This window comes from Protopterus annectens, chromosome 3.part1 (genome assembly GCF_019279795.1).
Source record: "Protopterus annectens isolate FY-2018-M chromosome 3.part1, PAN1.0, whole genome shotgun sequence".
NCBI classification, from domain to species: domain Eukaryota; kingdom Metazoa; phylum Chordata; order Ceratodontiformes; family Protopteridae; genus Protopterus; species Protopterus annectens.
Window position 1 is genome coordinate 1,402,171,794 of NC_056732.1, and position 24,893 is coordinate 1,402,196,686.

At 40.7% G+C, this 24,893-nt stretch overlaps 1 protein-coding gene across 10 annotated transcripts in view; it reads right to left on the bottom strand.

The window, feature by feature from the left end:
• Nucleotides 1-24,893, bottom strand: part of FAM83H (family with sequence similarity 83 member H) — a 1,342,513-nt gene that overhangs the window by 876,446 nt on the left and 441,174 nt on the right. For 9 of the 10 annotated variants that reach the window (XM_044067453.1, XM_044067462.1, XM_044067459.1 and 6 more), the window contains exon 2: nt 3,479-3,966. In XM_044067453.1, coding sequence (XP_043923388.1) covers nt 3,479-3,937 — 459 coding nt within the window. In that variant the 5' untranslated portion in view covers nt 3,938-3,966. Of the gene's footprint in view, nt 1-3,478; nt 3,967-20,346; nt 20,461-24,893 lie in introns of those variants that run through there. The other variant, XM_044067454.1, reaches the window with a different exon arrangement.

Here is a 24,893-nt window from a genome sequence, read left to right on the forward strand (position 1 = left end):
GGGAATTGTACTCAATGATGGGTCTGATGAATGCCAAATACAGTGGAACAATAACTTTATTGGACTTAGATGCCATACATTTGTTTACATGTTGCGCAACAAAGAACGATTTCCTCACCACAGTAAACACACGATGGTCAAAGGCTAGATTACTATCTGTGTGTGTGTGTCCCTTAGAGTTAACCCAGTGGTCAGGTACTAAGGGATGTATTGTTAATTTGGTTACCATGGATGGATGACTTCCCAAACGATACTATTATGTATTTCTTGGCATTTAATTTTAGTCCATGGCTCTGACACCCGTTGTTTGTCTGCGTCAGCCCCTCCTGGAGAACATTTGGGTCAGTGTGAGATTCAATGACAGCTCCTAATTTGCAATCATCTGCAAAAGTAGTCAGCCAGAGACCACAGACATTGGCCTAGACTTCTGAGAAGTAAATGCCAAAAAGGAGAAATCCAAAGACTGATCCCGGAGGGACTCCACTTGTGACTGGCCTCTTTGTACAGCTGGACTCCCCAAGTCTAACTTCCTGGGTCCTGTGAGCCAGTTGGCTATCCATCAGGTGACATACGGGTTTGTACCTAACCTTTTGAGTTTGTCAACAATGCCCAAGTGGGGTACTGTGTCTAATGCTTTGGCCAGGTCAAGGTAGGCAGTGTGAATGATTTTGCTCTCATCCATTGCTTTGGTGACCTTCTCAAATAAGTCCACCAGGCTGAGTAGGCATGAACTTCCCTTGACAAAACCAAACTGGGTTGGGTCCAGTGTCTGGGAGGTTTACTATATCTCTGCTTGATCACCTCCATGACCATGCTTTCCATGGCTTTATATATAACATTAGTGAGACTTATGGTTCTATAGTTTCCAGGGTCTATAGATGGCCCACCTTTATGTAGGAGGATGACTGTTGCCTTTCTCCATTCATGAGGTATGAAGCCTGTTTTATTGGCTACAGTTAAATAGTAATTACAGAGGTCCTGATGGATCATATTTCATGCTATTTAGAAGGCATCCTGTGATACTGTCTGGGCCCACTGATGCAGTGTTCTTGGTCTTAGAGAGAGAGAGCATTAAGGACCTGCTCTCTAGTGATAGTAGGGGGAGTTACATTTGATATTTTGTGAGGGAAAGTTGTGGGGGAGATTGGAGTAAAGTTGGAGCTGAATGTATCATCCAGGAGGTTTGCTACATCTTCTGGCTCAGTATAGATGGCTCTATTTACAATGAGCTCTGCAGACAACTGTGCATTGCCTTTGAGGTTGCAGACATAGCTAAAGAATGCTTTGTGGTTGTCCTTGGCCTGGGAAGTCAAACTTACCTCAAATTTGGCTTTAGTAGACTATTTGTCCTCTGAGTTGTTTGTTTAGTTTGATGAGAATGCTTTTATCCTGTTGGGTTCTAATGTTTGTCATGATTTTCTTCCTCCTGTTACACAGCCTACTGATTTTGTGATTCCACCAGGGTGGCTTTTTTTTTTAGTTAGTTCTGTACTTCTTCCTGATGGGTACAGCTGCCTCTATGCAGCTATTAACATGCTTGTAACGGGTTTCTGTGAACAGTTCTGCATAGGCAGTAGTGTTCTCGGGGTTTATGGGGGCTTGAAATTTTGTCAGGTTCTCAATAGCAGGAGATTAGCTTAGAATAGTTCCCGAATATTCCAGGTTTAGCTGGGGGTTCAAGGTTTTATTTGTACTTCAGAAGAGACCATTTTGTGGTCTGACCTTACCAAGGAAGGCATTACAGTAGGGGATGTTTAGCAGTCTCCCATATTAGTAAGGACCAGATCCAGTATGGCTGCATCCCTGGTTGGTGCATTGACTATCTGGTCCAGGCAGTTTGTGTTTACAAAATCCAGGAATCTCTGTGTATGTACATTTCGTGTCATATAGGATTCCCAGTTAATAGTGGGGTAATTAAAAGTCACCATGAATATGGCATTGGGTTGGATGGTTGGTGTTTCTTTTGGTCTTCACTTACAGAAAAGTTACTGTAAAAAAAAAAAGTAAAAAAAAAGGTATACATTTAGAGAACTAAATTAAATACCCATCATAATGTCTTCCTTAATTTGTGTAAAGCATTAGTACCTACATTAAAAGTGTCTTTCTTATAGTCATCTGCTATGATTTTTGGAGGTCAAAACAGATTATTTTTGTTTCAAAGCACATTGAGAGGTACCACTTTTGTGTAATACATTGAGTATACAAAAGTGCACAGCCACATGTACGCACATTGTACACAACCCTCTTCCACAGTAGGTGGTAGGCCACTCCAGCAGCATGAAATCTGACATTAGGGTGATTCTGTTTTACACGTAATGCTAATGACCAAACTACATACACACTGTTCTGGGCAGGATACTTGTATGCCACTACACTCTATGTTTACAGATATCTTACAGCTTGATTACAAATAAAAACAATGCTTTTTCTAGAAAAGATACTTTATTGTATTTGTATCCTTAGTAACAAATCTAGCTTGCTTAACTCAAATATTCCCACTACAGAAACTAGGTATGTATGCACACATCCATCTGTGTATGTTTAGACACACACTATACCATCAAACCCTTTTGAAAGCAAAATTTGTCAGCCTAGATCCACATCTCAGAAAGAAATTGGAAGACGAGGCATAAAGTTTTTGAACACGTTAAGAATACAGTCTGTAGCAATGGCAGTCATTTAACAGGACAAAACGAGGGCAAGCCTAACTACAGGCTATATAACTGTTTTCAGATCCACTTCTGTAATTTAACACAAAGCCAACATTATAACCAACTAGCTCTTCTTGACGGGGTCACATCTCCCCTTTATAATTCTATCATACATACACCCTTGCAAAACTGTCTAAACAAGGGCAAACATGGGCTGCAAATTTAAAATATCCCTAAACCTCAGTGTACAACACATATTTTAATTCTTCCAAGTCATCTTCATTATTATTTTTTTGTTTTTGTGTACTTCATTTCATCGCATTACACTAATCAAACCAGAATCATAAAAACAATAGAAACATGCAGGGCAAACAGGCATATTGGAAGAAGTGTTACTGAGAAGGATGAAACTATAAATATACCACATTTTAAAATAATCTGCCTTGTCTGTACTTTTATGGACAAGAAGTCCTTCTACCATGCTACATTATAATACATTATAACCTGTCGTATTACACACACAGTGTTGTTTTGAGACTGCAATATGCTGCACTTCACCGAGAAAAATTTTGCACCCATGCTATAAAGAAAAACGCACATCTGGCAACGTCTAAGAATGATGGAAAGAAAATGGGCAGCTTGTTTTACAGCACAGTTCATAAGAAAATATTGCAGAATCAGTATGCAGACTATAACAAACCTAGTCAATAACCCGACAGTGACCAGTCATAAGAATTAAACTCTGTACCTTGTGCCCATGAGGTAAACACATTGATCATTAAACCAACCCTAGGTCTTCGTAGAAGACTAAAAAAGTGACGCCATACCTGTCGTGCTGATTTAATCATTCTTCTGAGCTCTTCCTTAATGCTGGGGCTATCCAGTGGTGGTGGGTGGACTAATGTAGTAACCTCAGATGTTCCCTGAAATCCACGAATCATTGGCCATCCCAAGTCAAGCTCAGGGGCAGCAATGTCAGAATGTAGAGGCCAATAGGTGCCTGAAGAGCCATCCTCATCATCATCAATGTGCAGCACGGGTTCCATGTAAGTAGTCTCATTAGGCTGATACTGTGGCTTTTGCAGGTACTTTTTGATGTGTTCAATTTCCTTGGCACATAGAAAATCAGGAAAGTTATTACTGTCCAGGAACTGATAATACTTCTCTTCACCATCAATTGCTAGGATGTCAATGGCTTGCCGGTAATATTCTTTGTAGTGGGGTTCCAAGTAGCTGGGGTCCAGAGGATTATCTGTTTGGGATGAACACTGGGATCGGCGAGCCATTGTCAGGCACCGGAAGGAAAAGGGGGAACCTGCAAAAGTTAAATGCACCACAATAAAATTAAAGGGGCAACAACAGGAATAAGTTAACACAACATAAAAATTGTTTATTTAGGAGGTAAACTCACTAGGCTCAAGTATCAGTTTTCAGATAAAACAAACATAAAAAACTGTATGAAAAAGACAATAGTGCAAAGGAAAACAAGAAATCCTCATCTTTGTGTAAGAAAATCAGCAAAATAACACTTCACAGAGAAACAGAGAAAACATGAACTAAGGCAGAGTAACTGAAATGCTGCAGCACACCTAGCTTCAGGTACTGAAATAAAACAAGGCGTATTTAACTCCCAGTCACACTGCTCAACCTCTTACAGCAAGAATTCTAGACACGGCCAAAAGAACTGGGAGGAGATCAAACACCCACAATCAAGGAAACATTTTAAATATTTCTATCATAAACTTAGAAAGTTCTTGGAATAAAAGGTTCTGCATGAACATTCATATCCTTCAGAAATTGCAAGACTGAAACTCAAATGACCGTCTGTCACTATTTTGTGATTTCAATCTTCAGTCATTTGCCAGACTACCACAATTTTTTTTTATAAGGAACAGACTTACATGGAAGTGTTTTTTAAGATAGTTTTATACCCCATGCAGACTTAAAATAATTTTCCACATGTAGACAGCAAATGCTGGAGGTATAGGAAAGAAATAGGTAGCTGGGAACATATGTTTTGGGAGTTTGAGTTGGAAGACTTTAAACATTCCCTACAGAGTGCTATGTTGGGAATACTGGGCAAGCAAATGAGTTAACTAAGGAAATTTGTTTGAACTGGGATACAGGATCTGAATTCCCTAGACATAGTAAGGCCATGTTAAGTTTAATTCTGGTGTCTGCCAAAAAAGAAATTACCAGAAAATCAAAATCAAAATCTAAACCAACTAACACCCCTCCTAAGACCCGCTAGATCTCCAGTGCCTACATCACTATATGAACTTAGATCATCTAGCAAACCAGGAGATTACCTTCTCCTGTGCCAATACATTAGCTTGTAAACAATTCTTGTTTACCTTCAAGCTGTACTAATTAAGTCTTGGCCACTTCTGAAGGCACTAAAAATAATAAAATAAAGGTTTTAACATAGCAAGAACATGGTAACAAGGCATGGATCTTGATACTTCTGGGACATGGTAAAAGGACATTGATCTTAAAACTTAGCAAATATTTTAACATGGTTATCTAATAGCCACCTATAATCTGCTGCTATCTACATGGAGAAGGGAGACAGCATGCTAAAAAGTAACATCCTGTCTCACTTCCAGGTTCTAAGGAGCCAGTTTGCTGGACATGGGTATCTTAAGACAATGTCTCATGTTCACGGACAATCACTTAATCCTAGATACACAGTACGCAAGAGATGTACATACACAATGCCACTGAAGGCACAACTCTGACATACAAGCTCACATAATATAAAACAGGCCGTTAGAAATCACACACGACAAACACCACACACACACAGATCACCTTATGCTAAGGCACTTAACTGCAATCTTCCCATAGGCTAAACTTTCCAACAGCAAACTTTGCATTCAGCAAAACCAAAAGCACATATCAAAAGCAACAATATAGAACGTTCAATGAAATAAATCACTTTTGTTTTTCTGAAAAAGTAATGCTGTAACCTCAATCTTCTGCATTTTACTGAGGACACATAATCCAGGATGTTAAATCTAGAATGAGCATAAAGAGATAAACCCTGCAAGTGTCAAACTCTCTTATTTCTTAATGTTGGAGATTTAAGAGGTACAATAACGGAGTACATTCTACTGCAAATCTTGGAAATTGGAAGAAAATTATCTGAGTGTATGCAGCTGGAAAAAAAAATGAAAAATAGGTGCAACTACCCTGTTTGCATTTGGAGCAATGGCTGTAACATGCTTAATGAACTTTTAACATGTTGTCAGAGATTATTCCAGAATTTGTGCTGGCATACCTCTCATGCCCTGACTGTTATGAACATCCATGATTTTGTAACACATTTTGCCCTGTCCTTCAAAAATAAAGATGGTCTAGTAAATCACTGAAGATCAGTCAATAATGCCAGAGTTTCATACTTCTTACTGTTCAGAAAATGAATGCTGATACAGTAGGTTTTTTTATTAACTTTAAGTGAAGTAGGTCACTTATAAGCCTTACATCAAATTTCCAGGGGTGAAGCTAGCATAGTCTTCCTCACCCCACATACTTGCACTGCCCACTGTATACAATTAAGTAGATACAGTCATACAGCAACTATACAGCAACCGGTTCCACACCTATTTAACTTGCGAGAACAGCGATTTCAATTTATTTTAGCGCACTAGTTATGTCTCCATTCTCAGCTTTACTTTGACTGCTTTATTTCAAGCCCAGCATAGAATTAGAGTAATATTAAAAATTGTCCCCCAGTTTGGGCATCTTTCCCCATATTATTTTAAGCCATGTTCAGAGGTACACTGTACAGGTATCAGTAGGATCTAAAATGTGCCTAACAAGAGTTTAGGGGTCCTTGGGCCTAGGGGTATTATCTTATTTCTAGAAACATTAAATCACATCTTATTAATATTAGACCAAGCATAAATGATATCCAGATTTGTTTGCAAAGGGCAAGCACGTTGCTGTGAGTTTACAATGCAGCCTAATTTAATACCATCAGTATATTTAGTGAACAAAGCTCTAGAGTTGAATTGCAGACTGAAAAATCTCAGAAAATAAATTCCAAAATGGTCCAGAAAGTGAGTAAACAAAATCAACACGTCACCAGAGAGACTAATACCTTTTGAAAAGTAAATGAACAAAATCAGAGGAAAAACACTGGTTCTCTATTAAGAGTTGAAAAAAAAAGCACTCAATTAACATAAGCGGAAGATAAGAGCACAAAATCAGGCAAGGAAGATGGAAGCATGGAAGGCCATCAGGACATCACAATTCAGAAATAAAGAAAATGCTACAAACTTTGCTGAGAAAGGAAATATAACCTTTTACCAATGTATTAGAGAGAAAATAACTACAGAGGAAATTGTCATCTTAACATACGGTCCTTAGAACACCTTCAGTAAAAACAAGAGTTCTCATCTGCAGAACTATATACATTGTTTTCTAAGCACTGCTGTGGTTTACATAACTGACATTTTACCACTGTGGTACATGTGCCTTACAATTATTAGCTGTTTGATATTCCTAGTTGCAATATTCCTAGTTGCATGTACGAAGTGACCATCTCCACAGGCTTTCCAAATGTGAGTCAGAAGCTCACCTGCACACTTTACAACCTATTCCAACCTACCCAGTTTTCAGTAATAATAGACCTCTGTCTTTGGGGCAAAATAGTCCTCTGATTACTGCAGTCACACATTTCTTCATTCAGGTAACTCACCTGAGACTCCTCTTGCCCACGACACAGGGAATCCAGATTCAGACTCACTGTACTGATAATACTCAACCTAGACTTCTGCAGTTAGATGACTAGATAACCTGCCTCCTTCTGAGTTGGAGAATAAACTACCTTACCAATGTGTTCCCTGGGAAACCCCACTCCAGTTCTTGTGTACAGAGCAGTTAATATCCCTGGCTGTTGTCCAACTGCAGTCATCGTATCACAATGCTTATTCCAGGGCTACCTTGGGTAGTCCCCTGCCTCATTTATATAGCTGAACATTGTGAGTACAGTCAGCCCACTTATCCGTTTGGACAAGTGCCTATTAAAAGACTGTAGTCAAATTGCCTCCTTTAAATCACTTGTTGCACAGAGCTCAGAACATCTATGATTACAAATAGTCTTACAGTTCAAAATGAATGAATGATGTCTGCACATCCAAGACTAAAAAAAGACAATTTTCAAAACTCTGAAAAATGTAAAAGTGAAATGAATTTCATTTCATTCACTTACAGAATGTAAGACAGAGATGCAACTGCTTTTCTATTTCTGTGCAACAATCTTAATCAAGAACAGCTAACAGTGCAACTAACTTCATGGCCAAAACTTAAAAGAAAGTTAAATAAAAGCTGCAAACATGGAATTATAAAAGTATGGTCATGTCTCCCTATGAAGGGATCACTCTTTATACAGACTTGAAGTAACATATATGAGAATGAAAAATACAAAACAAATCCCAAGGAGGTAGCATAGTGATAAAACCATAAAATGAACAAGAATAAAAACATTGATGCACCAGAGAAAATCCACCAGTTTAATAGCTCAAAAACCAATGGTAAATGCTTTCACTGACTATATCAGTTTCATCAGACCATAAAACAAGTTACAAAAATTCAGATAAATACCTCTAAGCCATTCGGATTCCACCAACAGACTCATTACAAACTAGTCATGTGTACTCTCTTAATTACTAAATATTCACTTCATCTGAACAGACCTCTAGTGTTAAGGGCTGGTCTTAAAAGGACCCTCCCATTTAAACCCTTGCACTTATCTGCCTGCCTTGACTGTTCAGCACCCAGTTCTGGGTGTAAGGGGAATGGAGCAGACATAACCGGATGTTCTTCCTAAAACCAACAGAGAAAAAAATGTCACAGGGTTTTCATATGCTTCCTCTACCTATCAGAAAAAAAAGGGACAGGAGAATGGAATTGTTCCAAAAGCAGGGGCTGGAAGAGACAGTTGAATTTGCAAGAGGATTAAATGATGCATTCCCTAAAATGGATGTGGGAAAAAGGTATAGTATATCCAGGAGAACACTTAATGATTATGAACCATCCACTTTACAGAAAGGCTCGTCTTTCATCCTTACTAAAGGAATGGACTTGGGACAAACCATGCTAGACAAACTTTTTGCAAGAAACCTTCAGTTAAAGAAGTTTTTTTCTGGTGAACAAGTTATCAGTTTAAAAAAACGAGTGATTATGATCCTGTGTTAAATGCCAGTCTAGAAGTGTTTTGTAATGGAAGTATGACTTGACTCAGCTGTTCTGTGGTGAAGTTGAGGACAACAACAAATGTTTTAATTAAACAAAAATGAGATGTTGGCATTAAATGCATTATGAAGAGATGATAGTATTGCCATACCCCCTGCAGATAAGGGTAGAACTATAGTTATAATGGAAGCTGAGATTTATACAATGAATATTAACATACTTCCTCAGACCTATGAGAGGAGTGATTCGATGGAAGTGTATACCAGTATGTGTGGTGTTAATTCTACTCTACAGGATTGTTTGTTGGGAAGGAATCTCTCAGAAGATTTGTATAAATACTTGGTTGTCTATAAGACAGTGATACCCATTTTCCAAGGCTTACTGAAGATTCACAAAGATGAGCTTAACCCATCATTAAGACCCATAGTATCTGGGCGGGGGGGTGTATCACCGAGTCTATGTCGATTTATGTGGAAAGGTTTTTAAAACCTGTGATTAGTGAAGTAGTCAAAGTTTTGACTGGCACTAAATTTTTATCCAATTTGTTTTTTTGTTGTGCTAGAGAATCTCTGAGAGAAGACAATTTGCTCATTACCATGGACGTTTGTTCATCATTTACCATGATTCCTAACCAGGAAGGGGTGGAGATGACTAGAAAGTTTTTAGTACAGAACAGCGGGTATGACATGAAGTGCATATAGATTTGATTTGCCTGTTTCTAGAACTGATATTAGAAAATAATGTGTTTATGTTTAGGGACAGATACTATAGGCAACGAAGAGAGATGGGCATGGGGACACCCTGTGCGAATAGCTATGCCAACAGTGTTTTAGTGCAATAGGAGAGTGAGTTAGTACTGATCGATAATGGGTATGTCCCGTACATAAAATTCTACAGGAGGTTTGTGGATGACATCTTCCTCCTTTGGAAGGGTACAGCAGAAATGTTTGGGAGGTTTGCTGAATATCTGCATAGTATCACTACTAATTTGCATTTCACTATACAGACCTCCAACGTCATCAGTTTTCTGGATGTTGAATTAGAAAGAGAGGAATCTACTTGGGCTATAAAAATACCAAAGAATTTTTCCTGTGGTAGACAGCAAATGCTGGATATGTGATGGGGAAGATGGGGAAGAAATAGGTAACTGGGAAAGTACAGTTGTGTAAAATCTTACCGTAATATTAGATGTCCTTGCCTTCACTGCTGCAGTATTCCTTACTTATGGGATTCCCTGCTGTACAACCCCGTTGTCTGGCCAGTATACCAATGCCTACTGTTGCTTTAAGGTACACAAAACGTCACCCATACACCCCTTGTGTAGCATAGGGCAGGAAGGTGACATTCAGGCATACCATCTTCACAGCTGATTGCCCCAGAAGGACACCAGTCTAAGGAAACCCAATGGATAACCTGTATAAACGGGAAGCAGGGAGGGTGTGAATACTGCAGCAGTAAAGGCAAGGACATCTACTGTTATAACATTTTACATGACTGTACTATGTACGTACATTCACTGCTACAGTATTCCTTAGCGTATGGGAGACTGCCAAAGCTCATAAAAGAAACTTGGAAGGAGGAAGAAGCAGTAGAGCTGTCTAGGAAACCATGAAGAAGGGCCCTAGCAAAACCATCCCTAGCTGTGAAAATGCCATCCAACTTGTAGTGCTTAGTAAATGTATGTACAAAAGTCCAAGTAGCTGCTTCAAGAATACAATTAGTATCTAGCCCCTTGAAAAAAGCACCAGAAGAAGCCACAGCTCTAGGACAACAAGCCTTTACTGAAGAAGGAAGGCTATTGTTATGGAAAGTGCAACAAAAAGAAATAGCCTTTGAAATCCAATAAATAGTTTGCTTGGATAAAGCTAATCCTAAAGACCTAGGATGAAAAGAAACAAACTGATCAGATTTTCTAATAGACTTAGTCTTATTGAAATAAGATCCAAGTTGTCTATGCATATCTGAAGTATGCAGCACCCTCTCTATCAGATTGCAGAGAGGGTGAAAAGTAAGCAAATGAATACACTGATTAAGCAACAACTCATTAACCACCTTAGGCATAAAAGGAGGATTAGTACGCAAGGACATCCTGTCCTTATGAAATATCAAAAAAGGACAAGCCATAAGGGCTTATTACTGCCCATCTGTCTTAAAGACACCCATTTGGCAGAATTGTTTAGCCTCAAATCTAGAAACTAAAGGAGGAGATAAAGGCAGACCAGCAGAGATAGCTGATAAGTGGGCCTTAACAGAAGAATAGGCCAAAGCAGCATTGGTTCTGTCTTAATTTGTGTGAGTAGCTCAACATAACATCCACAGTAAGTGGGTCCAGGTACAGGACAGACACCAAATAGAAAACCTGTTCCATTTGGATAAGTAGTATTTTCCTAGCAGTAGGATTCCTGGCCTCCTGCAGCACCTTCGGAAGTTCTCAGAAAAAAGGTGTCTATGAGGAGTCAAAATCCTAATCACCCACAGTGTTAGCTGATGCATGGACAGGTGTGGATGGATGAGAGCTCCCTTTTCTTGTGTGAGTAGATCCACCCTGTGAGGCAACTTGTGATGATTGCCCCTGGCTAAATGCAGAAGAGGGAACCATTGCTGTTGCGGCCAAAAAGGAGTCACCAACAAGATTTTGGGAGTATGCTGTTGAAATGAGAGGAAGGGAGGAAATGCATAAAGAAACATCCCCTCCCAGGAAAACATCCACCTTCCAAATCAGAGGACCTGGGACTCTGGCACAAAATACAAGAAGTCTGTTCAGAATGACAGAAAACAGACATAGGTGAAGACAGATGATCGGAAAAAGCATTTGGACTGGCAGCAAAGAAGTTCTGAGGATAGTATGCCTGAATGTCACCTTTATGCCCTGCGCTACACAAGCAGTGTACAGATGACATTTGGCATGCCTTAAATCAACAGTAGGCTTTGGTATACTGGCCGGACATTGGGCTTCCACAGCAGAGAATCCCATACATAAGGTATACTGAAGCAGTGAATGTAAGGACATCATATTTTCTGGGAGTGTGATGAGTTGGCAGCCTTTAAAGAATCCCTGCAAACTGGTCTGTCAGAGATGCTGAGTGAGCAAATTGGTGTAACTAAGGAAATAATTTGAGCTATGATACAGAATCGGAATTGCCTAGACATAGTAAGGCCTTGCGAGTCTAATTATGGTGACTGCCAAAAAAGCAGGTACTAGAAATGTAAAACCAAAGTCTAAACCAACTTTATTAGAACTAGTGAATATAGTAACATAAAGCAACTATAACTGGGATCTTCAGAAACGGGTAGGAGCAAATTACATAGGAAAAAGTAGGAATTATGGGAGCAATACATGCAGAGGAGGAACAAGGTTTAAAAAAAGGCGGTATTTGAATGAGCTATGTAATGTCTACTGACAATGACTGTCTAGATAAGTGATGCATAATGTTTGCAACTACATCAATATGTTTTTGTTTTCATTTATATAAATGTAGGATTGCCTATGACATACGTGATAATTTAATAAAGATGTTCCTTGTTTAAAAAATGAAATATACCTATCTAAGCACCTTGTGCAACCTGAAAGATCTCAACATTTTTTAAAGAAAGACATTTCCAATTTATGCCACTAAGTATCCTGACAAGTTATAATTTCTCTCTGCCTATTCCATTTCACAGTGGCTCTTGAAAGACAGCTCTCAGTTAGTGTTTTGTTCTATGAAAGACCCTGCACGTTTTAGCCTTCTTCACCTTCACAGGCCAAAAAAGCATGGCAAACACATACTTCAAAAAAACTAAACCTCCTCGGAGACCACCACCACCACTTGCTGGTGCAAAAGGCTTTTTATACAGTCCCTTCCCCAACTTTGGAACGTATTCACTCTGCACATTAAGCAAAGTGCCAACCTAACGACCTTCACAGTCAATGTCAGCGAGTAGATGAGGGAACTGCAAATTCATGCCTGGTTTTAGTGTAAACGATCTTCTATCCAGAGAGAACGAGCCTATTTGTATCACTGAAACGATAATGTTGCCAAGCTTCTTAATTGCTCTCCAGCTGTAAGCTTAGTATTAATTCTGAACCTATCACATTGGAGTGTATGGCAGAAGCAGTTGTATTTTCTGGAAGAAAGGTGACAGTGGTGTTTAAGCAGTCACATGAATAAACCACAACCTGCCTGAAGTAAGCAAAATGTTTTTCCTTTTCAAGATTTTTTTTTAACGGAGTGTTACCATACTTTACAAACTACACTGAACATATCCTGAATTGCCTTATTATCTATATGGGGCAATCATGAAGAGCTCATCCCTTCAGATAATGTTCATTACATCTTACAACCCAAAATTTTCTAAATGATGCTTTGCAGCAAAATAATCACAAAGGTATTCTAACATTTTTTGACAGAATCATATACATTTGATTACACTGTGGATTTTAACTACTTTTTCACTTTTACACCTGCCTTTATACAATTTCAAGACTGAATGTTGTTTTGAATGTTATGGGGAGCTCTGACCACAACACATGCCTTGTGCATAGAAACCATGTACTTGTACTATGCATGCCTTGGGTACATTAAAAAAGTGTTAATGAGATCACTGAAGTGGTGAAGCGGTTAGCAGTGTCACCTCACAGCAAAAGGTTCTCCAGTTCGATTCTCTGCTGGGGTGCCTTCTGTTAGGAGTCTGTATGTCCTGTGTTCAAGTGGGTCTCCTCCAGATACTCAGGTTTTCTCCCACATTACAATGACATGCGTCTGGAGCATTTCTCCCCCCAGCCTCTCTGTCCCAGTCGGATTTTCCAAGTAAACAAATGTTAAAAATAAACATACATAAAGTACAGTTTTGTACCTACCATAAATGTAGATGTCCGATAGGTATGCATCTGCAGTCATAACATATGGGTTTGTCCTGCCTCAGGCAGCCCTTCAGTCGGCCGGATTCCAAAGTCTGGGTCTGGCCTCAGCTGATGTCGCACTTTCCCCGACGTCAGAGCGTCTGGGGTATAAAAGCATCAGCAGACGCCATTTTCCTCAGTTTTTCTTGCCCCAGATGCCAGGTGCCCTCTAGGAAGGCTAAATTTGGATAAATGCTGAAAAGTTCCAAACATTTGCAAATTATATACATGAATAAACAAACAAATACACCATAATAGATTCCCCCAGCTAGCTAAAAGAGGGGTAAGAACCCTAGGAATACCACAGCGGGGAAGGAGGGAGGGTAATCCTGACTGCAGATGCATACCTATCGGACATCTACATTTATGGTAGGTGCAAAACTCTACATTTATGGTAGGTACAAAACTGTACTATGTCCTTCAAGGATGCATCTGCAGTCATAACATATGGGTAGAATACCATAGCCAATCTGGGGGAGGAGGTACTAAGAAAAGGATGGTGTAGTTAAGATCCCCTGCAGGACTGCAGTTGCAAACCCTGCTCTGGATCTAGAGTATAAAGGTAGATTGTAATGCTTGACAAATGTATGCACGGAGCTCCAAGTAGCAGCTTCTAAAATGTCCTTGGTAGCCACCCCCCGTAGGAAGGCTGTAGTGGTGGCCGTGGCCCTTGTGGAGTGAGGCCTGATATTTTCAGGAACTGTCTTTCCATGAAAGGAGTAGCAAAAGCGAATGCAATTTCCTATCCATTTTGAAATTGTCTGTTTGGAAATTGCTCTTCCTTGCACCCCAGTTGCATATGCTACAAAACGTTGGTCAGTTTTTCTGCTAGTTTTTGTTCTGTCCAAGTAGTAGCGTAGTTGTCTGTGTATATCCAGGGTGTGCAAAAGTTTTTCCCCTCTATTCTGTGAATTAGGGAAGAATGTAGGCAAGTGAATAGCTTGGTTCAAGGATACCCTAGATACCACCTTTGGCATAAAAGTAGGGTTGGTTCTTAGTGACACCCTGTCCTGGTGGAAAATAAGAAAAGGCTGCACTGCCATTAATGCTTGTAACTCAGATACTCTTCTTGCTGAAGTGATTGCCAGAAGGAATGCAGTTTTCCAAGATAGAAACTGTAGATCCGCTGATGCTGCTGGTTCAAAAGGAGGTAGTGTCAGTTTCTCCAGCACAAAGTTGAGATCCCAGGCAGGTAGAGGGGGTCTTCTTGGAGGTTTAATATTTTTGATCCCTCTCAGAAATTGTCTGAGGAGAGGGTGTGAGAAGATAGGTGGATCCACATTGTATTCTGCTGAAATTGCTGAAGCATGAATCTTAATGGAAGAATAGGACAGGCCATTGTGGAACAATTCTGCTAAGTATTCTAGGATATGTGCTAGGTTTGCCACTGTGACATCTGTGCCCTTTGATGTGCTCCAAATGAGAAATCTCTTCCATTTAGCGGAGTATGTCTTCCTTGTGGAAGGTCTGCGAGCCTCCAGGATAATGTCCTTCACCTTCTGAGATAAAACAGTTTGATTAGGATTTAAGGAATTTTCCAGGCAGTTAGCTGCAATGTTTTCAAGTTGGGATGCAGGGTCTTGAAATTGTTCTGCGTCAGAAGAAGAGGCCATAGGGGGAGAGGCCATGATTTTGCCTGAGACATGCTTCTCAATAATGGATACCAGTGTTGTCTTGGCCAGTCCGGAGCTATTAGTATCACTTTTGGCTGTTCCTCCCTGATCTTCAGTAGAACCTTGTACATCAATGGGAGAGGTGGGAAGGCATATACTGTCAGGGCTTTCCAGCTGAAGGAGAGAGAGTCCACCCCTCCAAGCTTGTGGGTGGTATGTCCTTGAGCAGAATGTCTTCAGTTGATGGTTGAGTGGGGAGGCGAACAGATCTATCTCCGGCATTCCCCATGTCTTTGTTATGAGTTTGAAGATGTCTAGGTGCAGCATCCATTCGTGTGCATCCATGATAGTTCTGCTTAAGCTGTCCACCAGTACATTTTCTTTCCCTGGCACGAATTGGGCCTGTAGTTGGATATTGAGATTCAGGCATAGTCCCCACAGATTCATAGCCATCCGGCATAGAGGGTAAGAATGTGTGCCTCCCTGCTTGTTTATGTACCACATGACCGTGGTGTTGTCTGTCCTTATTAACAGATGCCCTTGTTGGAGGTAGGGTTTGAATGCCTCGATTGCATGCCTCACTGCCAGCATTTCCTTTTGGTTTATGTGCATGCTTAGCTGTCCTTGAGGCCATAGGCCTTGGATACATTTGTCCTCCATGTGTGCTCCCCATCCTCTGTCCGAGGCGTCTGTGGTGATGGTCTGCCTTGTTTCTGGTTTGTTGAAAGGCAACCCTCTCTTGGACTGGCAGGCCTGAGCCCACCACAGGAATTCCTTTTGAAGGCATGGAATGATGGGTATCATGGTTTCTAAACTGTGACTGTGTTGAGACCACACACTCCTTAGATACCATTGTAATTTCCTCATATGCAGCCTGGCATGTGGGATTAGAATTATGCAGGATGCCATGTAACCCAGGGCCTGCAGGATTTTCCTTGCAGTAAGCTGAGTTTGTCTTGTCAGGATCATGAAGTAATCTGGAAGTTGTTTTTGCTTTTCTTCTGTGAGAAAGGCCATTTGGGTGTTTGTGTCCAGATCTGCACCCAAAAAGGTTATCCTTTGGGATGGCACTAGCCTTGACTTTTGGATGTTGACTGTGTATTCCAAGGTCTGTAGCAGGTGTATGGCATAGGCCAAGTCCTTTAACAAATTTTTCTTGTTGTCCGCTTGTATTAGGCAGTCGTCCAGGTATGGATAAATTTGAATTCCCTGTAGTCTGCAATGTGCAATTAGTGATGCCAGGCATTTCGTGAATACTCTGGGCGCAGTAGATAAGCCAAAGGGCAATGCTGAGAATTGATAATGCTCTGATCCTGCAAGAAATCTGAGGTGTCTTCTGCAACTTGGTCGAATAGGGACGTGCAGGTATGCCTCCTTGAGATCTAGAGTCACCAGCCAAGACTCCTTGCCCAACATGGGAAGAAGTTGCTGTAGGGTCAGCATTTTGAATTTTGGCAGAATGAGATAAGTGTTCAGTGCGGACAGGTCGAGAATAGGCCTCCATTGATTTTCTTTTCTTGGTACAAGGAATAGTCTGGAGTAAAATCCTTGGCCTTGTTCTGAACATGGTACCTTTTCTATAGCTTTCATCTGAAGTAAATTGCTGATTTGTCTTAAAGCCTCTGCCTTCTGATTTGGTGGAAGGTTTGGCATTCCGCTTCTTTTTGGCAAAGTGTGGAAATGAAACCTGTATCCTTTGTCTATTATTTGCAGTGTCCATGTATCCTTTGTAATATAATGCCAGTTTTTTGAGAATAAAGCCAGCTTTCCACACAAGGGTGCTTCCAGTTGATCCCTGGTAGGCGGAATCAGAGTCAAGTAATTGAGCCTGTCCTGTAGTAGTGGTTGTCGTTGTAGCTGTTGCACTACTCCTCTGGTTGGCAGGCTGCCACTGACGGCCTCTGTAGGAGCCCTTCGATTGACCTCTGCCTCTAGAGTGCCTGTTCCTGCCTCTCTGGGCTCTGTCCGAGTCTGGAAAGGACCAATTCTTTGTAGGCCAGTTTCTGCTGAATCTCGGTGGTTGAACTTGCAGGAAATCTTTAACTGTTTGCACAGATTTTGCTTTTTCTTCAACCTTTTTTAAGATCTCCTGAGCAGAGGAGCCAAATAAATTTTGTTTCTCCATTGGAGCATCCAGGAGTTTAGCTTTGACGTGGTCTGGCAAAGATTACTCCTTCAGCCAGGCATGCCTACGAATAACTGCCCCAGTCATAGCTGATCTAAATGAAGCCTCCAGTGCATCATAGCCACATTTTAAGAAATGATTACTAACCTGTTGTGAGTTATGTACCAAATCCTGAAGGGATTTACGGTCTAGGGGTTCAGGAGAAGAAAGTTTCTTATTCAGTTCATCTAACAAATACTCCTGGTACTGTATCATATGAAATTGACAGTTTAATGCCCTGACAGAAAGAGTTGCAGATGTATACACCTTCTTTCCCCATCTCTCTAAAGCTCTAGACGCTCTTTCAGAGGGTAGAGGATTTTTGTCAGTAGCGGCTGCAACCCCTTTAGGGCCCTGAGAAATAGTTTCTGGGTCTGCAGAATGGGCTTTATACAGATGGAAATGAGAATCCGGGACCCTGTAGTATCTGTCAGGTTTGGCAGGGGCCGGAGGAAGAGTATCAGGGGCTGTACTGACATCATTGTACACATCATCAATTACATTTAGAACAGGAAGTATAGCTAAGGGCCTATGCTGAGGCAAATGCAAAAAGGTCCTTAATCTTTTTCTAGAATCAGAGAAATCCTGACCTTGCCATTGAAAATGCTCTCTCATGGAGTGTAAAGTCTCACCAAAGGAAAACTCTTCAGGAGGGAAGGCCGAATAGATAGATTCCTCTGCATCTGAATCCTCATAAGGCGAATAAGCCCCTTCCTGGTGGTCTGACAACTCAGATCCATCCGTGGAATAATCTGAGGAGTGTGGTTCAGAGGGGGTCAGACCTGGGCCTTTTGTCTGGAGGAGGTTGAGAGGCCCTGTCTGGGTGAGGCTGTGAACCCCTAATTAAGGAGATAAGGTCCTCAGCAAGGCTGAGGATCTGTGAAGTAGAGGAAGGCCTCTGGGGGGTAGATTTGGCAGGCAAAGCTTTTGAAAGTTTGGCAGCTTTAGCCCTAGAAAAGGCCTTAATGGACATGGAAGCAGGGGGCCTAGCTGCTCCATGTGCAGGGGTAGAAATGTCCAAAGGTATGGTGTCGGACAATTCCTGAACACTAGCTTCGGTAGGTAGTTCTGAAGGAGACTCAGCCGGGGCCTCTCTGGCCTCGGTGGTCGGAAGTATGGTTTTGGAAGAAGGAATCACCGAGGACTCTGTTTCGGCCGAAACAGAGACACTTGCGGTAGGCCTAGCCGTGGTTTCAGCCGAAACCGCGGGCCGCGAGTGTCGGTCCTTTTCCTTGCGTTTTTTGACCATATGCGAAGTCGAAGTTTCCGACGGCATTTTATAAGCAAAAGCGGCACCAGAAAATTCCTCTGCAAACTCCGACCGACGTCTAAGAGTTCGTCGGCTGAAGGAGGCACAGGCTAAACAGGCCGATACGTCGTGGTCTGGGCCTAAGCAAGGAAGGCAGTAAGAATGGAAATCCTTATGAGGTATTTGTTTCCCACAAGTTAAACAATTATTTACTTTGACATCGGCTGAGGCAAGAAAGAGTCCCCAACGGGGTACTTAGCTTTTTTCGAAGTCTTCGGTAGCTGAAATCACTGGATCTGACCGACCGGCACTTGCGAACAGCTTCTGCTTCGGGCACCGCGTGGCAAGAAAGACTGAGGAAAATGGCGTCGGCTGATGCTTTTATACCCCAGACGCTCTGACGTCGGGGAAAGTGCGACATCAGCCGAGGCCAGACCCAGACTTTGGAATCCAGCCGACCGAAGGGCTGCCTGAGGCAGGACAACCCATATGTTATGACTGCAGATGCATCCTTGAAGGACATCCTTTGACTCACAGGAATTTGTAGAGTTTTCAACTTACAGGTTGGGAAGGGGATTGTTGTGCTCCATTTTAGCGGAGCACAATGGGTGTAATTTTTATTATTGTTAGTCTTCGCTACACTTATTGTTCAGTATTTTACATTTGTGCATTTATTTTTTCCTGAGCAACGTAGCTTTTGATATTTGCTCTGATTTTGCAAAGTTACACTAACTGCCAAAGTTAATTTTTAATCCCAGTATCTCCCTGCAGGTGTATTTATGTGTCCATATGCATGTGTGTGTGTGTGTGTGTGTGTGTGTGTGTGTGTGTGTGTGCGCGCACATCTGTTAAAGTTGGGTGTGAAAGGAAAAGAAAGCAAGCCTGAAGTTGCAACATTGGAAAGATGTATTTCTTTTCTAATGCATAAAATGCAGGGCTCCTGTTAAATTAGCTTCAAAATCCTAAGCACAATAAAATAAACAGCATCTGTAATTGCTTAAGTGAACTTTACTGAAATGCACAAGAGAAAATCAATCAATCTACAGAATTCCAGTTTTGCAAAATAAACAGAATTTAACTGATAAAGAAAAGCATTTATTCATTTTCTTCAGCATTCATTCTTAGATTACCATTTTTATCCAGTTAAGAGTCACATGGAGCCAAAGCATATCTCGGCACTAAACACAGTTTCCTTAACCACCAGCTAAAACAAAAACATGCATGACTTGAGAAACTCCAAGATTTAAGATGCATTTATGAGCCTATAGCTTGTTAAATACAACACAGAACAGCTTTTTGGATGCTTCTCACAAATGGGCTTGAATTTTTTCCCTTACTTTGTTTATTCCGAAGATGTAATTTATGAACCAGTGGCCTGATTTCCTCGTTGCACGGTTTTGTCATTGAATACTAGAACAGTTCAGCCTGCACAGTGCCGGCCCTTTAACATACAGGGCAGTTATAGATACAAGTCTAAAAATAGCAACAACCTTGGCATACTCTGCATTCGAAACAGTGATTTTCATCAACTTAAAGTTTAAGAAAACAACATTATAAAGTACATTATACAAACAACATAGCAGTCTTACCTGTTGAGTGTGATTTACTGATAGTCAGCTTCTAACTTGGCATGATGGCCAAGTTCATTAAGAAGCTAAAAGCTTCTTTTGGGACAAGACCTTAGGAACCCATGCTGTAAGCCATGCCGCACACACTAAGAGTGGAAGTTTTGGGCCATACCATTATAACCACCAGATTAGGGGTACGCAGGAAGTAGAAATGCATAAAAATTAAAATGGGATAAACATAATACCCAAAACAGTAAAAGCAAATTTTGAAGACAGTTAAAAACTGACTGTGTGTGCAGACTGAACATATAAAAAGATTAACAGTTTATTTTAGAGTATTAGGACTATGAGCTGCTAACAGGCTTGATTCTGTACTTGGGTTTGATTCCCTCACTTTCCATTTGCCTACTGTGTTACCCAGGAAGTCACTTAACCCAAAAAAAGTGTTCCCTCAGTTCATTCTAAAAACAAAAACTTGTGCCTAGTGGACTTACCCAGTTAACAAAAACAAAATGTGTGTTTATGCAGCTTCCAAGACATCCAAACATGAATAGGACCACAGACATATCATAGCCCTAGAAGAGTCCGATACCTACCTTGGACATATTTAACTCGACACCAACAGTACAGGCAGAACTCTTGCTGTAAGGACAATAAACAGCCCTTTAAAGTTATGAGGGGATTATTTATTTATTTAGTTTTATTTTACATTTGTTTACCAGGAAGGGGACAGAGCCATCTGTTTTCTGCGGAGGCCCGGAGAAAAAAGCTCCAGAACAACTGCTAACATACTATACACAAGGTACTTATGGTTTACACATACACTTACAACAAGATAGTAACATATGACTGCATATGATATTTACATAAGCGTAATGGTTTAGACATACAATTAAAAGTATAGCAGGTAGTAACATACGATTGTTGTTCATACAGTATGTTTAGCAGAGATAATCTTGAAGATGTACTGAAGAGAAGACAAGGAAAAACTATAAAAAAAAAAAAAATACTAGTCAGATAATCTTGAAGATGACAGAAGAATGACAAACTGGCTAGAATTTTTAGTTTTTCCTAAGGAGGAGAATATTGAGAAGTTCATATGAGGTTCATTGACATTTTAAGGGAAAGCTTTTCAACTTAGTCTAGGGGAGAGTTAGCGTGTACAGATGGGACAGTGTGGAGTAGGCGGTAGTGAGCTGGTAAGTAACATGTGATAATACATAGTGCATCTGTGGGCGTTTTAAAGAGGTTGGATAGTGGGTAGGGGAAAGGAGTTGGAATATGTCAGCCAGGTGATAGGCAGTTGCATGTCCAGGAGTTGTTTAGGTGGGAAATAAGCTGTTTTTTGAAGATGGTTTTTGTTAGGTTGTACCCTGATTTGCAGTGGTAGGGAGTTCCAAGTCTTGGCCATGTTGCTAGAATACAGGGAGTCACCAGAGCTGCAATGACTTTTGGAGATTGCGATTAGTGCCTTATTGGTGGATCCAAGTTCTCGGTTATTGGAGCAGAGGGTGATCAGGTCATGTAAGGCTGGAGTTTTGTCAGGTTGGTACAGTACTTGGTGAGCTAGAAGTTGGTTTAGAGCTAAGGTGTTAAGGAGGTCCAGCCAAAAAAGCTGTTTTAAGGCTCGACAGTGGTGGGTGCGGTGGGAGGAGTTTGTGGCGAATTTTGCTATTTTTTTGCAGCATACTGATAGCTTGTTTAAATCGCTCTTGTTTAGATTAATTAGGACAGGAGAAGCATACAGTAGGGTAGAGGGAAGATAGGTACGAGCTAGGGTAACTTTACTGTTGCTGGTTAGGAAGATTTTACATCTGTAAAAAGAGTAAGTTGGGTCTTTTTAGGATTTAGTATTAACTGGGAGTTTGTTAGCCATGCTTCGATAGATGTAAAGGCTTCTTTGGTCTTGATGTGAAGTTGTTTGAGGATGGGGGCAGAGCAAATTAAGGTGGAGTCATCAGCATATTGACCCAGGTTGGATAGAGGGGTGGCTTTGAGAAGATTATTTGTAAATATAGTGAAAAGTAGTGGTCCTAGGATTGATCCTTGGGGTACTCCTAGTTTTACAGAAGTAGGGGGAAAAGGAATTTTTCCACTTAGCAGCTTGTTGGTGTTGACAGTCTTGAAACCATAATAGAGTGGGGGCAATTAGTTTTAATTCTGAGAGTGATGTCAGAAGTTTTGTATGGGAGACTGTATCAAACGCCTTTGATAAGTCAAGAAAAACTGCAGACACAAGTTGGCCATTGTTGTGTTACAAATTTACTAGGTTACTAAAATGGATGAGTGCAGTGGTAGTGCTATCATTGGGGTGGAATCCATGTTGACTTTTGGCAAGACGATTGCTGGAGAGGAGATGCGTTAAGATCTGGGTGTGGATACATTTTTCCAGTACTTTAGCCAGTGGGGAAAGCATAGCTAAAGGGCGGTAGTTTGTTAGGTCAGTGGAGGTGCCCCCTTTTTGTATTGGTATAATGAAGGAGATTTTCCAAAGAAGTGGCATTTTTGTTTTGCGATTGATCTGTTGATTAGAGAGACTGGGTAAGAAATGGCTTTTAGAGGCTATTTGTAGGAATTTGTCAGGTAGTTTGCCTACTGCTAGGGTGGTGGGTTTAGGTTTGGCTAGGTGTCTATAGATGGTGTAAGTTCATACAGGTTGAAGGGTAAAGGAGTTGGCGTTATTTGATGGGTTATATAGTGTAGTGGGGGTTGAGGAGGGTGGGTCTGTTGGGAGCTTTGGTATAGAGTTGGCAAAGAACTCATTGAATTGGGTGGCTGTGTTTAGAGGTGGTGTCTATGTTTGGATGAAGAGTTGGTGATTTATCTGCTTGGAGAATACTGTTTACAGTGGCCCAGAACTTTCGTAGGTTGGTACTGTGCTTGGCTTGAATTTCACTACAGTATTTTTGTTTGTCTAGTCTGATTTTTTTTTTACAGTGTTTCTCGGTTCTAAGAATGTTTTCCTATTAGGAGTAGTTTTGTTTTTACACCAGGTGTCCCATGCTTTGTCCCCTTGTTTCCTAAGTTGCTCAGTGCTTTTGGTAAGCCATGGGGCATAGATGGTTTTAGTGCAGATCAGTCTTGGTGGGGAAAGTTGGTTGAGAAGGCCTAATAAGATAGTGTCGAAATACTCAACTGCTTCATCTACAGGAAATGTTAAAAGAGGGGACCAGTTAGTGTGTTTAAGTGCTGTATTAAGGTAGTCAGCCCTGAAATTTTTAGTGCATCTGATATGTTTAAGAGAGCTAGTTCTAGTGAGTCTAGCTTAGTCTCTGATAAAGAAGGTTGGCAGGTAGTCACTTAGAGTGTCGGGTAGGGTACCGAAATTATGGGTGGGAGATGGGCGATGGGTGAGAATCTAGTCTAGTACTGATTCTATTGACTCTAGTAGGGGGTTGTACAAGCTGTGAGAAGTAATGGTTAATATGGTTTGAGGAGTTGTACTAAATGCATTTTATAAAAGAATTATTAGAATGTTCCGATACTAAAAACCGGATACAACTGTATGGTATTATGCTGGAGGCTACTTTGTGAGCAACTACCATTGAAGTTCCTTACAAAGAACTTTGCATGTGGGGAGGATATGTCAATGTCAATATTATTATTTTATTATTATGTCAAAAATAATAAAATTACTAGTCCTATTGCTGAGCACAATATTATTATTGTTGTAATCTAAAACCTCACCTTCAACCCTCAGTAAAGTGCTATTGTAAGTAACTTAATGGAAGCTGCAAGTTGAAGATGCGAGACTCAGCATGGGGTTTATCCAGCACTGCCATCACAAAGAATACATTTAACTCGATGTGTTTCACCTGCATAAAAACAATGCCATGACTAAACTCTAGACCTGTGGTTTAGTATGAAAATAATCTATGGATAACTATTCTGTTATAAGGGATATAACCTGTTATACAGAGGGTTTTTTTTCAATCATTTATTAAATGCAGCTTATAACAAACCTACTGCGTTGTCTTAATCACTCAGTGTAGTTAGCATTCAAACTCAAGGTAGGGACTCTAGCCATATACATTTGATACATGTGCACATAAATATATACACTTGTATCAAACAGCTATGGGGAGAGGGGAGTATGCTGTTGCAGATAAGTAGACCACTGCAGGATCAGCAATCTGGCCTGCTCCCTACCACCTGACTCTTGCAGCTAGGTATCCGGTGGACTGATAGGGCAACCTGGGCCAGGATTTTGCCTAGCTGGCAAAGTCTGGCTACAGCCCCCACAGAATGAATAGGATGATTAGGTGTAGGTAAAGAAGCTATCAGGTAAGGTCCTTAGGAGAGCATACAAGCACCCTTGCACATTGATTAAAAATGAACAATAAAAATAAATACTAATTCTCTCCAGTCGTGAAAATGATCAGAGGTAAGGCACACCCCTACCAACTTTGGACATATGTTGCTTAAAATTAATAGGAGCATAAGTTTCGCTACACAAAAGTGAATTGGACATCATAGCCCCAGAATCCCCTACAATTCGCCTACGACATTCTGGTAAATTCAGTTATTTGCCTGCCTCATGTTAAAAAATACATACATGGACAGGACTA